At 40.4% G+C, this 16848-nt stretch overlaps 1 protein-coding gene across 4 annotated transcripts in view; it reads left to right on the top strand.

Annotated features, from left to right (window-relative positions):
* wt1a (WT1 transcription factor a) overlaps positions 1–16848 on the top strand; it is a 92195-nt gene that overhangs the window by 8280 nt on the left and 67067 nt on the right. For all 4 annotated transcript variants that reach the window (XM_070899533.1, XM_070899532.1, XM_070899535.1 and 1 more), the window contains exon 2: positions 11762–11884. In XM_070899533.1, the coding sequence (XP_070755634.1) occupies positions 11762–11884 (123 nt within the window). The remainder of the gene's footprint in view (positions 1–11761; positions 11885–16848) is intronic.

Below are 16848 nucleotides of genomic sequence, written 5' to 3'. Positions count from 1 at the left end.
CGGCATTATGTTTACTGCAAGCTTACTTAGTGGCTTTATTTGATCGAATTTTGAATACTATTTCTTGAAAGCCAAAGGATATTAAAGGAGAAATAACAACTCTCTGATAGTAAGGAATGTATACTTAATAACATATACTATCACGTTTATCGTTGCAGAAATGGGTTTAGATTTTGATAATTTAAAGAAGTCTAAATTGCATTTTTTTGAAAGTGCAGTTAAGTTCAAGGGTTATTTTAGGGAGTCTATTTATCGTTTCATTCTTCTAGAACCTATCACAATGCTTTGGATGGATGGGCGAACAGGCATTGCAATCATCGGCATTTGAACCCCGTTATCTTCACTTCTAAGGTACTAACATAACAAAAATAGATTATCTGGTGATTGCTGTTTGTGGGAGCTGGCTGTGCGCAAATTGGCCGCCGCGTTTCCCACATTACAACAGTGACTACACTCCAAAAGTACTTCATTTATTCTAAAGCGCTTTAAGTCTCTTTAATATGATTTCGACATCTGACTCATTGCTTAACACCAGAACCCGGCTTGTATTCCCGCATTCCTTCTTGTCAAAAACACATATCTATTTTTTGTTTAATTAATCTAGTTTTGGGGGTTTTACCAAATGCTCAAACATCTCCTGAAGACACATTGCTCTGGAGCTCTTTGATAGCTCCTGTTTTTCTCTCCAAATTTGGAGATTGTGTCTCTTTGTTGGGTTGCCCAGAACTGCGAGAGCATCTAACTAATTTCAATTTTGTCAAGATCCTTCACTATTTTAAATATTTGTATCATGCTCCTTTTTTAAATATAGAAATAATAACTTAATCTCACTCAACCTGCTCTCATAACACAGAGCTTTAGCATTAGGAATGACCAGAGTTACTTCTCCCTCTACTACTTTTAAGCACAGATCCTTTTCTGAGGACCATTACAGTAAGCTAACATTGGAATAATAATCAATGTTTCTGGCCAAACACTGTATCATTCTATGTGTGTTATTAATTGCCTTGCTACACTGTGGAGAAGCTTTTAGTGAAGGGGTCAGCTACCATTCCTAAATTCCTTTTATGCTTTTTGCAAAGATTTGCCTCATGTACAATGTCCCTTTTATCAGATTGTATCAGTGGGGCAAGATGACATTCTGATCAAAAGCAAAGTGTGATCTTATCAGTTTTCCCTCTTCTCACCAAGTACTTGGAGATAAAATTGGATTTTGTTGTGTGAACGAAAGTGATTTATATATTACCTAATGAACCAATGGGTTTTGACTAAGTAAAGAATAACAGAGTGCTCTGGGAGTGGAATTGAAAGCTGTAACACAACTGAATGCTTCTGACAACATCAGTGAAGACTTGAGTTCACTGCAACTAACTATGGTTTATAAATTCATCAAAATCCAAAGATCCACCTCGTAGCATATTCCCAGGCAGCCATTGTTTATGTATCTACAGATAGCTCAGGTACAAATCTCCTTGAGTGCAGACATATGAAGAGTCATTGTAGAGCAGGACCAAAAGGTCATGGGACGAGTGATTCTTTTGGCACAAGGACTATCTGAGTAGAACCAGTCATGTACACAATACACAAACTAACCAGTGCTTGGACTTTCTATGAACATACAATAAATCAGCACTAGATGAGTGTGTTTTAAACAGTATTCCTATTCTGTGGACCTGTCACTTCTGGATAGTCTTCCACTTAAATTAATCTTATGCAATATTAATAGGTAACCCATGATCTGGAATACAGACACTTTATTCATTGATTACACTTCTGATTTATAATATAATACATTTTTCCATTGCATTTTGTCATTAGACTTCACATAGTTCTGCCTTACAAGTTAATATATTCCATGTTACTCCCACTGAGCTTGTCTATATAGTTATTTTTTAGCTTAAATGCTGCCACTAAGTTTTATCATTCGAGTTCTTGGCAAACTTGACATCAATTTTGCAGAGTGAGTTCTTATTTCTACTTATTGTCATCAGATGGATTCTTGTGTTCTGTTTCCAAGGCCAAGTTATTTTTAACATGATGAGAGATTGAAACAAGAACTGTGACACAGATAATGAAAGAGAATGTTATGTAGAAAAGGAAGCCAAACATGGATTGTGATGTAGGAAAATGACAAAGGACACAAAAACGAACATCACCTGAAGATATTAGCATATTGCAGGGTTACGTTCATAGAATCATAGATCGATACAGTGCAGAAGAAGGCCATTCGATCCATCGGGCCTGTGCGGGCTCTTTGAAAGAGCTATCCAGTTAGTCCCCACTCTTTCCCCATAGCTTTGCACATTTTTCCCCTTCACGTATATATCCAATTTCCATTTGAAAGTTACTATTGAATCAGCTTCTACCACCTTTTTAGGCAGTGCATTCCAGATCATCATAACTCGCTGCATAAAAAAATCCTCCTCATTTCCCTTCTGGGTCTTTTGCCAACTATTTTAAATGTCTTGCAGTATGTTGCTTGGATTTTTATTATGGCACATGTATACACATATATAGTTGTGCTTCAAATGTATAGAACATGGAGCTGAGCATAGAAAACTAAGTGCCAAGTTTCTCTAGTTCCTTTGTCATACCAATTTATGCAACATATCATTTGGTTTTGTGCATATTTGGTTTAACAAATGTAGATATCCAGTGTATCCAGTTTATGCTATCAGGGAGGTCATTTGGGGGATTAGGAAAGAAGAAGAATGGAGGACTGATCCCCGTGGAACTCCTTTAATCATGCTCCTTATGTGAAAATGTTGAATTCTATGCTCTGTAAATGTAAGGCAAACTTTAACACTGGACATTTTAAGCACAGCTATATATATATATATAAACTACCATTTATTTTCTATTTTCTAGCCATTTTCAATCTAATTTTCAGCTCTGCTTGTGTTTTCATAAGCAACCACCTTCTCTAAGGTTGAGTTTTGGGACAGCGACAAGTCTCAGGCCAGTATCTCGAGCGTGCGATCCTCGTTTAGCATACCGCAGTTATATTATCTGCTGCACCTTAAACTGAGCTCAGCCAGAAGGGAATTCTGCACATGCATGTTAGACAGACGTACTACGTTCCTTCCCCAAGTGGTCATCATTTTTTTTAATGATACGAGGGAGCATCTCATTTCTCATAACATCAGCAGAAGTCCAAACTACCTTTATAAAGTTCACAAAAGGTCCAATAGATTGGGTACTTTCAACATGAGGCTTAGCATCAACTCTCTTGTGTGGGAGCTTGCCAGGTTGTTATGAAAGTACTGATATTGAGATATATAATATTCCCTACATTGTCATTCTTTAGTGAGGCTTTTACAGTCATGAATAAGTTTGTGAGGCAAATATTATTCCTTACAGATTTATGCTCATATATTAACCATTTTTGGTATAAAGTCGAGACACATCCTGCTGTATTATCCTTTGTACTCAGCTCTCTTTTTTCCCCTCTTCTCCTGAAAGTAGTGTCTCATGCTGAAGTAGTCTTGAAGTCTTCCATCTGTATGCCCAGATGGTGAGACTCAGCAGGCTGTTCGACCACGAGACATCACAGATCAGCTCGTTCCAGTCCTATCTCAATATCAATACAAATACACTTTTAGTGGGCGGGATCAGAAGCTCGCACCGATTTTCCCTTGCCTATTCTACTAAGACACTTGCAGTGCACTGGTGGTACTACTGGTTAAATGGTCAGGGTTTGAACATGGATCTTTCCTAATTGTACAGGGATGGTAATTTACCCAATAGGCCACCAGGGAAGCTATATAATAATAGATAAGTTTCATAATAAAAACAGAAAATGCTGGAAATACTCAGCAGGTCAGGCAGTATCTGTGTAGAGAGAAACAGAGTTAACGTTTCTGGTTAGTGACCCTTCGTCACATATATTGCATATGGAAAACTAGTCCTTCTTGAGGTCATGCTCCAGGGCTGACTTTAACTGAATTATTTTCCAGCACTTTGATATCTGCCCTGCTCTTAATGATCAATATGGATAGGGGACCTTTACTAAAATCCGCCTGTTGCTTTCAATTCCTTCAATATCCATAGATACTCTTCCGAGTTTAGTACTTTTGATTTTTAGAAACATTTTAAATTCACATTAATACTTTTGATAAATACTTCCCCTTGAAAACTTGACTGGAAGATGTGGAATAGGATTTCTATTCTTCGTATACCTTGTTTTCAAATCCCTCCATGGCCTCGCCCCTCCCTATTTCTGTAATCTCCTCCAGCCTCACAACGCACCCCACCCCCACCCCCCACCAAGATGTCTGCACTCCTCTAATTCTTGAGCATCCCTGATAATTGCTCAACCATTGGTTGCCGTGCCTTCTGTTGCCTGGGCCCCAAGCTCTGGAACTCCCTGTCTAAAGCTCTCCGCCTCTCTACCTCGCCTTCCTCCTTCAAAGATGCTCCTTAAAACCTACCTCTTTGACCAGTCACCTGCCCTAATTTCTCTTTATGTGGCTCCGTGTCAAATTTTTAAATCTCATAGTACTCCTGTGAAGCACCTTGGGACGTTTCACTACATTAAAGGTGCTATATAAATACAAGTTGTTGTTGTAATTACAATTAAAAAAATTATATTCAAAATGCTAGCCATGCAGAAATCTATCAGGAAATTGGCTTGTCTGTCATCCAGCACAACAACTTGATCTTTGATTGTTTAATTATTGTACATACATCAGCAATGCCATTTTCTATTCATTTTGATATATCTTTGGGTTTCCAAATTTCTCTTTAGCCACCTTAAAATATTTTCTTTCCCTACATTACAACAGTGATTACACTTCAAAAGTACTTCATTGGTTGTAAAGTGCGTTGTGATGTACTGAAGTTGTGAAAGGTGCTATAGAAAGACATGTCTTTTTTTTTTACTAAATCAAAATACTGCCGATGCTGGAAACCTGAAAGAAAAACAGAAAATTTTTGAGATGCGCAGCAGGTCAGGCAGCATCAGTGGAGAGAGAAACAGTTAACGTTTCAGGTTGGTGACCCTTCGTCAGAAGTGGATGTATACATCTCTACCTTTTTCCAGGTCTGATGTATGATCCTCGACCTGAAACATTAACTCTGTTTCTCTCTCCACAGATGCTACCTGACCTGCTGAACATCTCCAACATTTTCTTTCTTCCTTTTTTTTGTTTTCAGTCCAGTCGCTTTTCCTCCCTGACACCTTCAAATCTACAAAATATTTTATTAGCCTCAAAATCGTTAGGAAAAGTCATTTCCTTTGGCGATGTCAGCTCTGTTCTAAAACTTTCAGGTCTCCAGACAACTACTGCCCCAAATCCAAAAAGGAAATTTCCTCCAATTGTTACTCCCAGCTCCTCAAGTGTTTTGTCTTCCTACTGCATCTGTGACTGACCACTCCTCCTACATCCATCAACAAGCCTCTGCAGGGCCAACTTTGGCAGTTGGATTCCCCATTATACCCGATGTGTCTTAGCAATTGCTTCTTATCTCAGAAAAATAGCCTGTCATTCAGTTAAACCTGCTGTTCTCCTCATTTAAGAGTAAACTTTTTTTTACAACTCAGGAACTTTGGTGCTGCCAGTAGCAAAATACTGATCTGAAATATGTACTGTGGAGGAAAGAGAAACGTTGCGCCTTTCAGTTACAATGGATATGAAGAAAGTTGATTATTTGTCCCATGTACTAACCTTTAACAACACATTTGACCACCTGAACTTGTATCTTGGATTTATTTTCTGCTATAGCCTCATTCGTCTTTTGGATGACATGTTAAACCTGTCTCTCAAGTGGTTGATGAACAGTGACGTACATTTAAGGAGATATTTCACAACTCTCAAGAAAAATATATTCCAGTGAGAAGGAAAGTGTGTAAATAAAAGATAGCCATCCGTGATGAACTATAGAAATAAAGGATGGTATCCAATTTTTAAAAAAGGGCATACAAAGTAGCCAAAACTAGTGGGACAGAAGATTGGGAAGCTTTTAAAAGCCAGCAAAGAATGACTAAAAAAATGATTAAGAAAGGGAAGATAGACTATGAAAGTAAACTAGCACAAAATATAAAAACAGATAGCAAGAGTTTCTATAGTTATATAAAAAGGAAAAGAGTGGCTAAAGTAAATGTTGGTCCCTTAGAGGACGAGACCGGGGAATTAGTGATGGGGACCGTGGAGATGGCAGAAACTCTGAACAAATATTTTGTATCATTCTTTAAAGTAGAGAACACAAACAATATCCAACAGTGGATAGTCAAGGGGTTATAGGGGAGGGAAGAATTTAACACAATCACAATCACGAAGGAAGTGGTACTCAGTAAGATAATGGGATTAAAGGCGGATAAATCCCATGGACCTGATGGCTTGCATCCTAGGGTCTTAAGAGAAGTAGCGGCAGGGATAGTGGATGCATTGATTGTAATTTACCAAAATTCCCTGGATTCTTGGGAGGTCCCAGCTAATTAGAAAACAGCAAATGTAACACCCCTATTTAAAAAAGGAGGCAGACAAAAAGCAGGAAACTATAGACCAGTTAGCCTAACATCTGTGGTTGGGAAAATGTTGGAGTCCATTATTAAAGAAGCAGTAGCAGGACCTTTTCAGTCATAATTCAGTCAAGCAGAGTCAGCATGGATTTATGAAAGGGAAGTCATGTTTGACAAATTTTCTGGAATTCTTTGAGGATGTAATGAACAGGGTGGATAAAGGGGAACCAGTGGATGTGGTGTATTTGGACTTCCAGAAGGCATTTGACAAGGTGCCACATAAAAGGTTACTGCACAAGATAAAAGTTCATGGGGTTGGGGGTAATATATTAGCATGGATAGAGGATTGGCTAACTAACAGAAAACAGAGTTGGGATAAATGCTTCATTCTCGGGTTGGCAATCAGTAACCAGTTGGGTGCCGCAGGGATCAATGCTGCGACCCCAGCTATTTACAATCTATATTAATGACTTGGAAGAAGAGACTGAGTGTAATGTCGGCAAGTTTGCTGACGATACAAAGATGGTAGGAAAAGCAATGTGTGATGAGGACACAAAAAATCTGCAAAAGGACATAGACAGGCTAAGTGAGTGGGCAAAAATTTGGCAGATGGAGTATAATGTGGGAAAATGTGAGGTTATCCACTTCGGCAGAAAAAAGTTATTATTTAAGTGGAGAAAAATTGCAAAGTGCTGCAGTACAGTGGGATCTGGGGGTACTTGTGCATGAAACACATAAGGTTAGTGTGCAGGTACAGCAAGTGATCTTGGCCTTTATTGCAAAGGGGATGGAGTATAAAAGCAAGGAAGTCTTGCTACAATTATACAGGGTATTGGTGAGGCCAGATCTGGAATACTCTATACAATTTTGGCTTCCACATTTAAGAAAGGATATACTTGCTTTGGAGGCCATTCAGAGAAGGTTCACTAGGTTGATTCCAGAGATGAGGGGGTTGACTTATGAGGAAAGGTTGAGGAGGTTGGGCCTCTACTCATTGGAATTCAGAAGAATGAGAAGTGATCTTATTGAAACGTATAAGATTATGAGGGGACTTGACAAGGTGGATGCAGAGAGAATGGTTCCACTGATATGGGCATAATCTTAGAATAAGGGGCTGCCCATTTAAAACTGAGATGAGGAGGAGTTTCTTCCCTCAGAGGGTTGTAAATCTGTGGAATAAGCTGCCTCAGAGAGCTGTGGAAGTTGGGTCATTGACTACATTTAAGGCAGAGATATATAGTTTCGTAACTGATAAGGGAATAAGGTGTTTTAGGGAACGGGCAGGGAAGTGGACCTGAGTCCATGATTGGATCAGCCATGATCATATTAAATGGCAGAGCAGGCTCGAGGGGCCATCTGGCCTACTCCTGCTCCTATTTCTTATGTTCTTATCCCTCAATCAACATAACAAAGACAGATTATCTGGCCAGTATCACATTGCTGTTTGTGGGAGCTTGCTTGTGCGCAAATTGGCTGCCGCGTTTCCTACATTACAACAGTGACTACAATCCAAAAGTACTTCATTGGCTGTAAAGCGCTTTGAGACATCTGGTGGTTGTGAAAGGCACTATATAAATCCAAATCTGTCATTCTTTCATTTTTTCTTTATAGTTAAAACTGTATACCGGCATGTATTTCTATTGTCACTTTCCTCATAATTGCAGCTAAATCCCTTTCTTATTTCTACTTCGGATATTACGAATTCTGGTGCTTTAGCTGTTCTGTGTTCTATTCTTGCCGATTTATAACTAATATCATGCGACCAGATAGAGAGAAATATTCCCATGGTACCCCCAAATTAAAACCTGTTATGGCACCTCAACCGATTACACGATTCACAAGTTGTGTTAAGTATTGGCTGTGTACTGACTCTTCCAATTTTACTTCCTCCTCATGAAGAGTCAACTTCTTATTGCCTTCCTTATTCGCTCAAACGTTCTCGTATCTACCTTGTTTAACTTCCCCCAGTGAAATTTATTGATCCATATAACGAGCTTCTTCATCTTGTAACCGTACAAGTCAACCCCAAATCATTTCTCTCGCAAATTTGCATTAAGGACATGCCTCATTTTCCAACCCCAAATAACAATAAAACCCTTTCGAGCCTGCTTTGCCATTCAATAAAATCATGGCTGATCTTCATCCTCAACTCCACCTTTCTGCGCTATCCTTATATCCCTTGGTTCTATTAGTATCCAAACATCTCGGAATCTCTGTCTTGAATATACTCAACGACTGAGCATCCACAGCCTATATGTCTATCTCATTCCTATTGCATTACATAAGAACATAAGAACATAAGAAATAGGAACAGGAGTAGGCCATCTGGCCCCTTGAGCCTGCTCTGCCATTCAATAAGATCATGGCTGATCTGATCTTGGCATTAACTCCACTTCCATGCCCTCTCCCCATAAGCCCTTGACTCCCCTATCGTTCAGAAATCTGACTATCTTCACTTTAAATATATTCAATGACCCAGCCTCTACAGCTCGCTGGGGCAGATAATTCCAAAGATTCAAGACCCTCTGAGAGAAGAAATTCTTCCTAATTTCTGTTTTAAATGGGCGACCCCTTATTCTATGTCCTCTAGTTCTAGATTCCCCACGAGGGGAAACATCCTCTCTGCATCTACCCTGTCAAGTCCCCTCAGAATCTTACACGTTTCAATAAGATCACCTCTCATTCTTCTAAACTCCAATGAGTATAGGCCCAACCTTTCCTCATCCGACAACACCTTCATCCCAGGGTGTTTGCTCTCTCCTTGCTTGAACACTGAGGACGGTTGTTTAAACATCTTTATCTAGTCTTAAAGTTTCAGCTAACTTTCAGTTGCCCCACTCATGAGCATTCATTCATTGCCTATATATAGGGCTCTTTCTTAATATTTAAGCTTAGTTTAGTGCATTAATTCTGCCACTGAACAGAAATACTTCTATTTCTATAAAACGCTGTTTTCCTTTTCTAACCTCTCATTCATATTAGGTTTTGTTTCAGCTTCCTTCCTCCTTTTATCCTCATTTTTTTGCCGTTCGATGTTTCCTTCCAATGACTCAATCATCCCTTATTTAGCAAATGTCCCGCATTTATTTTAGCTGCGTTGGTCCTAGGCCCAGAATCTGACCACGTTCACCGTCGGTCTCCTCACCTCCCCGTGCTTCCTTTTTCTGAATCCCCATTGTTTGTTTTTTGGAGGAAGGACCAGTTCAACCATTTCCATGATGATGCAGTCGAGGTAGTCAACTTGCAGTGTGCAAAACAAGTCAAATGTAAAAATTTTCAAACCACAGTGCAGAATTTTATTTTTCTAGGTTAAACATAGACAGTGAGTTGTGAATCTACTACCACATAGTTTATGTAATAAAGTACATATATTATATAGCACCTCAAAAGCTTGACAGGGTAGATGCAGAGAGGATGTTTCCCCTCGTGGGGGAATTTAGGCTAGGGGGCATAGTTTTAGAATAAGGGGTCACCCATTTAAAACGTAAATTAGGAGGAATTTCTTCTCTCAGAAGGTCGTGAATCTGTGGAATTCTCTGCCCCAGGGAGCTGTGGAGGCTGGGTCATTGAATACATTTCAGGTGGAAATAGACAGATTTCTGAATGATAAGCGGGGGGTCAAGGGTTATGGGGAGCGGACAGGGAAGTGGAGTTGAGGCCAAGATCAGATCAGCCGTGATCTCATTGAATGGCGGAGCAGGCTCAAGGGCCCAAATGGCCTACTCCTGCTTCTATTTCTTATGTCCTTATGTTCTTATATTCTTCTCATGTCTATCAGAAAAATTCCAAAGCCTTCCCTGCAATTAATTGCTTTGAACAGCAGTGTGTATTAGGGAAGAAACTAGGGAAAGTATGATTAGGCTCTTTTGGGCCAGCACAGACACGATGGGACGAATGGCCTCTTTCTCTGCAGTAAAGTTCTATGATTCTATGAAAATTAATCATCAAACAAATTTAACGTGCGAATTGAATAGGCTTTTGAAATTAAAGCTGAGTTGATTTTGGTGTAGTACTGAGGAGAGCAGCACTGCCAGAGGTACCAACTTTTAGATGAGATGTGGCGGGTAGATCTTGACCTCGTGTAAAACCAGGGGATAATGAGTCGGCAGCCCACTGTACATGTCTCCCTGACTTTTATTTCATTTGACTTCAATGATGTAAGTTGCCGATTCGCTATCCATTTTACACTATCGCACCAATTCCAGCTCCCCGCCCACCCTTCCCCGGCCATGGGCGGCTAACCCCCAATACTGCTCGTTTTGCATTTCTGCCTGAGTTGAATTTGAATTCCCACTACCCCTGACTGGTCAGTTGGACATAAACGATCCTATGGGTTTTATTGGAGCATTGAAGAGAGTTCTCTGGGTACCCTGGCCAAAATTACTCCCTCAACCTACAACCCTAAAAAAAACCCAGATTGGCCCAGAAATTGCAGTCGGAGGCTTCCCGAGGGCGGATGCCTCTGATCGCAAAATAAATTACGAAAGTAATTGGTCCCGGAGGAATGAGCACTTCGGCTCCGAGGCCTAGCTGGGCTGTCACATTTGCTGCTTGTGGGATCTTGTTGTGCAGAAAATGAGCTATTGCCTTTACCAATGAAAATGAAGTATTTTCTCATTGATAGTAATGGGAGATCCGTTTGTACGGATTACATAACTATGAATGGGAATACTCCTCAAAACACAGAAAACACAATCAATAAATTAAAAAAAACTCACTTATTTAAAATTAATAGAAATTGAATTAAATTAAATGTTTTAGAATTTTTTTAGTATGTTTTAATAGTGTTAAAAATAAACTTACCTTAATGGACAGAGTTTTTAAATATAAAAATTAGTCATTAAATAATTTTTTTCTATCTTTTAAAACTCTTATGCTGGTAAAAGCATCCTTACGCCTGCTGGTTTCGGAGGTGCGTGATCTGTGAAACGAAATTCTGACAAATCACAAGTGCCAGTTTAGGTGCATGCCTGAACCCGGAACTTGCGGAGCTTCTTTGAGCGCGCACACATCATACGCACCCGGAGAGGCCGCAATTTACAGCCCAATGTCTAGTAATTTTTCATATTTTCTGCTTGTGGGATCTTGCTGTGTGAACAATTACTAAACACATCTACAATGACTGCACTTGTGAAGCATTTGATTGGATGAAGAATGTTTGAGACTTTCTGAGGAAGCGGAAGGCATTATAGAAATGCTAGTTCTTTATTAATATCGCGTGTTTCAGGTAATCATTCTGGATTTGTGTCAATTTCTATAACTACATGCCTTTTGCTGATGCGACTTCTATGTCTGTTTCAGGTTACAGCGCTGTGGCTTTCGATGGGACTCCGGGCTACGGTCACACTCCTAGCCATCACACTCCGCAGTTCCCGAATCACGCCTTCAAACACGAGGACCCCATCAACCAGCAGAGCAGTATAGGTAACACTTCAGTGATCGGAGACTGAAGCAAGGTTTACAGATCTTTGATACAACACCGAGCCAAGTGTTTCTCCATTCTAAACAATACTAATGACTATTTTTGCAACAATAGTCAGCCACCCTTTTTAAACTTTTTCTTAGTGCAGTCTGGTCTGGGAAATAGCATTGTATTTCTTTTAAAAAGTTCCTGAAAATTATTTTTGGAATGTGTTGGCCAATTGGTGTAGGAGTGTTTTTGTGGCTCGTGATACAGTTTACCAGCCAGAATGAAAAAAACATTTAAGCTATAAAAATTCCTGATCAAATGCATTTTACTAATGTAATTAAATAGACCATTTAGATATTATAACATTTAAGTGACTTTAGTGTTGTGATATTGGAAGGGCAGTAACACTGAACTGATATGGTTTGTTGGGACATAAGTTGGCTAGAACTACATGATTTTGCCGGGCAGTCACATTCAGTCCATTACAGATATTGGTCCTTAATAGGACTTATTTACAATGCTAAAATAGGGCATTAAAGTCATGTATTTTAGTTTATGTAGAATAATTTGTGCTTCTCAAATTACCCCATGGGACACTGGCAGCCAAAAGTTCCATGAGCTTGTCTGAAACTCTTCTGCCCTATTTTAGTGCAGACGTTATTAAATGAAAGAAAGCAAGACTTGCATTAATACAGCGCCTTTCGCGACTTCAAACATCCCGAAGCGTTTTACAGCTAATGAAGTTTGAATCGTCGTCACTGTTGTAATGAAGGAAACGCGACAGCCAATTTGCGCACAGCAAGCTCCCACAAACAGCAACGTGATAATAACCAGATAATCTGTTTGTGATTTTGATTGAGGGATAGATATTGATGGGGACACTGCGGATAACTCCCCTGCTCTTCTTCGAAATAGTGGCTATGGGATCGTTTACGTGCACCTGGGAGGGCAGACGGGGCCTCGGTTTAATGTCTCATCCAAAAGCCGGACAGTGCAGCACTCCCTTAACACTGCCTAGAGTGTCAGCCTAGATTTTTGTGCTCAAATCTCAACCTTGTGACTTAGTGGGTAGCACCATCGCCCCTGAGCCATGGCTGACACTAAGGGCCCTGTTAGTAGAGCTGGGAGAGGAATTTCAGGTGAATCCTAGTATCCAATGGTGTTTCAGGACATGTATCTCAGTACTAATTACAGTGTTATACAATGAGCTATCTGGCTTTTTTAGACTTACCTGTTGCAATCCATTTATTAAAATCAAACTTAAGTGCAAACGGTTGCAGTAATAACTCTGATTTGGCATTGATAACCACTGTGGCAAAACAGTGTAAAATATCGATTGAATGTGGAGAGAAAACAGAAACAATTATTAGAAGTAATTAAATAGTGAGACCTGACTATGAGTATTGCCATTTAAATCAGCAGTGGGGTTAGATTTTCATCCTTTTAGATTTTTTTGCGTTAATTGGCGAGTGCTGCTGATAAGGCTGCCACGAGTTATTGAGTTATCTCTGAAACTGGCTGATAAACGTTCCCGAGCAGTCCAGCCAAGATCAGACACTTGCCACGCTGGAAGATCTGAGAACCTGAAATCCTGCAATTTCCTGACCGGACACGCAATGTTCCCGCTAAACTGGGTGGCTGCTCAGCGGTCTGGAGACCCCACGCTGGCCGCTCACTGGCTTTTCAATGCAAGAAGCCGCGCATGTGCGAAAACATGAATAACGGGCTGCGTGGCCCAAAGGGACCACGCACCTAAAAACAAATTATAGGAACATTGCTACCACACGGTCAATCCTGTATAGTGACAACTTGTTGTAAAATTAGTTAAATTGACTGTAAAGCGCTTTGAGACATCCGGTGGTCATGAAAGGCGCTATATAAATGCAAGTCTTTCTTTTCTTTATATATGCAAAAATCATTTTAATAATTTTCATTAAATGACCATGTTCACAAAACTGCGGAAGTAAACATGAATGTTGTTTGGCGTGTTTGCTGCGACACTAACCAGCCTCGCTTCTAAAATTATAGGAGAATGTAATTGTAATTTTAACTTCAAGCAGCGTTACTGCGGGAGGAACGTACTACATTGGCAGGTGTGTAAAGCAGATATTCTGCCCGTTTAACACCCCGCATGGCTTTACATTCCACTGAAGTCAATGGAAAAGAAAATGGATACGGGGTCTGGAAATTGCGTTCGGAGGTTTGCCGCCTGCGGACGCCTCCGAACCGCAAGAAAACTCCGTACTTACACACTGTCCCCAGAGCTTCGGGCTCTTGTGGTCCAGTGCCTGCGGGCGTATGCCTGCGTAAAGGCCCACGTATCCCAGGGTGGTTTGCAAGTATCCCAAGGATCACATGGGCCAGCTCAACCAATGACAAAGGGTGATTCCCATGATGCTTCTGGGGATTCCATTTACGTATGGCAAATAGCATAATAGAAATCTCCCATAAAATGCAATTTCACAACTTTGAAATAAAAATAAATGATCACAGGCTCAAAATTAATTCAATTGCCATTTAATTAAATGTATAAAATAAAAATATAATTTTTTTGAAAAATAAGTTTAAACTTTATTAACTGGGACAAAATTGACCGAAACTAATTTTAAATGTAAGTGAATGTTTGAATCATTAAAAAAAATATATTTTACCACTTATTGAAACACTTACACTGGTAAAAGGAAGCCATACGCCTGCTTTTACCAGGGGTAAGGTTTTGGTAGGTGTTCACTGGGCAGGAGTTGAGCAAATAGCCCAACCCTGCGCCAGCGAAGGTGAATTTGCAGCAAATGCGGACGATCGGTTAAGGAGAAACTTGACAGATCGCAAGTTCTGGGTTTTTGTGCACGAGCAACGCATGCGGGAACCTGGAATTTGTGGGAGCGTGTGCATACGTGGTCATAGGCCCTGGAAAATCCGGGCCGGTGTGTAAAACATCACCAGCCGAATTCAGAAGTTTCACCCTTGATCGTTTCTTTCTCATCTATGACAACACTCCCAGATCAGCACGAATATCACCGCGACTACAGTATGTTTGCGAACTTGTGAAAGTTTATGTTTGCTCCCGGCAAGGATAGACAGCAACAACATCACATGCTATAAATGTGCTGCTCTGAAACCGACGAAGGCATGTACAACAGTGACTTGTTACAGCTCTATAGCACATTATGTGTGTAACTCCAAATTACACCACAGTAACATATTATGCACATAACTGGGTTATGACAGTGTAGCACCCTACATAGATTACAGCAATGTAATGTGTTATAACTGTAAGTTAAATGTTATGACACAGGAGACAGACAGTCGTTGACATCTTCAACTTGCCCCTTTTAGACAAAGGGTTGAAAATTCGGTTGCGCCTCTGTTGCGGCGTTAACCCAGGTGGGACGGTAAACTTTGCGCCAGGAAATGGTTTGCGTCTCCCACTGCAAAATTCACCAGCTGGGCCCTGAGTGTGCAGCGGAGCGCTAAGGGAGGCATTCCACACCTCTCTTCGGGCGCTAGGCCGGCTGAGCAACTGAAAATCTTGAGCTAAACAGCCAGCCCCGGAGCACCCTAAATAGAGGCTTCCGTGAAAAAGAAAAGCTGGGAAAAAAACAGCAAAAATATTCCCAATACTTTCCTGATGTCACACCCACATGAATCACAAAAATAAAAAAATAATAAAACAAACTCACTTACCTGAGGTAGACATCCCTTCCCTCACTGCGGCTGCTACAGCTCAGACTATCAGCTGTCACAGGCGGTCTCACCAGGGCACGCTGCAGGTTGGGCAAGTTTCAAATTTCGAGCTGGCGTCACAACCGGGGGCATTGCACACCGGCTTGCCTCTCACGGCCCCGCAAACCCTGCACCGAATATCCCGCAGAGGGCTGGAAGTCAGCCGCCCGCCACTCTCCGCCTCCATTACCGTCACTCCAGGGCGAAAACAGAGACAGCAATGGACTGAAAATCCAGCTCAAAGAGTTTAAAAAGCGAAAGAAACATTTATTATATGTTATTTTTAAAATCAATTTCTGCTTTATTATTGCCACATATGTGTACAGGGACAGCGATGCTCCTCAATTAGTGTAATGGAAACTCTGTACTGAGGCTGCTATTATAAGAAGCACGTTTAAATATTATGGTGGTTCTAAAACTCTGGAAATGCTACCATCATTTAGTCTGTGCTCCTGTCTGTCCATCAAATAATTTATCACAACTTTCACCATAGTGGCATCTCGAACATGCAACAATTTACCAAAAGTCACAATTAAATTAAATATAGAGGAAACTTTGCAAGGTGACTCATAGGAGAAGTTGTAAAAGCAGATCTAAGTTTTTTTTAAAGGCTTACATTGGATTAATGTGGGCATATGGTGACGTTTGCATAGAATTACATACAAATACAAGAAAATAAATAGGCCATTCGGCCCAGCTGGTCTATGCCGGTGTTTATACACAAGCCTCCTCCCACTTTATCTCATCTCCTATTAGCATATCCTTCTAGATATAACATCGTCACTGGTTCAGAATCCTGGAATGCCCTCCCTAACAGCGCTGTGGGAGCACCTTCACCACACGGACCATTCAAGAAGGCAGCTCACCACCATCTTCTCAAGGGCAATTAGGGATGGGCAATAAATATTGGCCTTGCCAGCGACGCCCACATCCCATGATCGAATTTAAAAAAAAACGTTTTAAAACATCCCAGGATCGAATTTTATTAAAGCTCGTGATAGACAAATAAATAGCTTTCATTCAAAACTTCTTCTGCATAGTAACATAAGCAAATGCTACCTTAGAGACAAAATGGATGCACGTCCCTGACTGACATTCACTTTCGTCTTCCACAGTTGTGTGAACATTATCATTCAAGGAAATGCAATTTGTTAGGCATGTGATAATTTTTTAAGTGATGTTATAACTGTGGGATATGGAATTAGTGATCGAGCCACAATTGGACACATCTTAACAGCCAGTTTCAGAAAAGCAT

This window comes from Pristiophorus japonicus, chromosome 14, assembly GCF_044704955.1.
Source record: "Pristiophorus japonicus isolate sPriJap1 chromosome 14, sPriJap1.hap1, whole genome shotgun sequence".
Taxonomy (NCBI): Eukaryota; Metazoa; Chordata; class Chondrichthyes; family Pristiophoridae; genus Pristiophorus; species Pristiophorus japonicus.
Note: the sequence above shows the minus strand (reverse complement) of the source record. Positions and strands in the feature narration are given on the sequence as shown.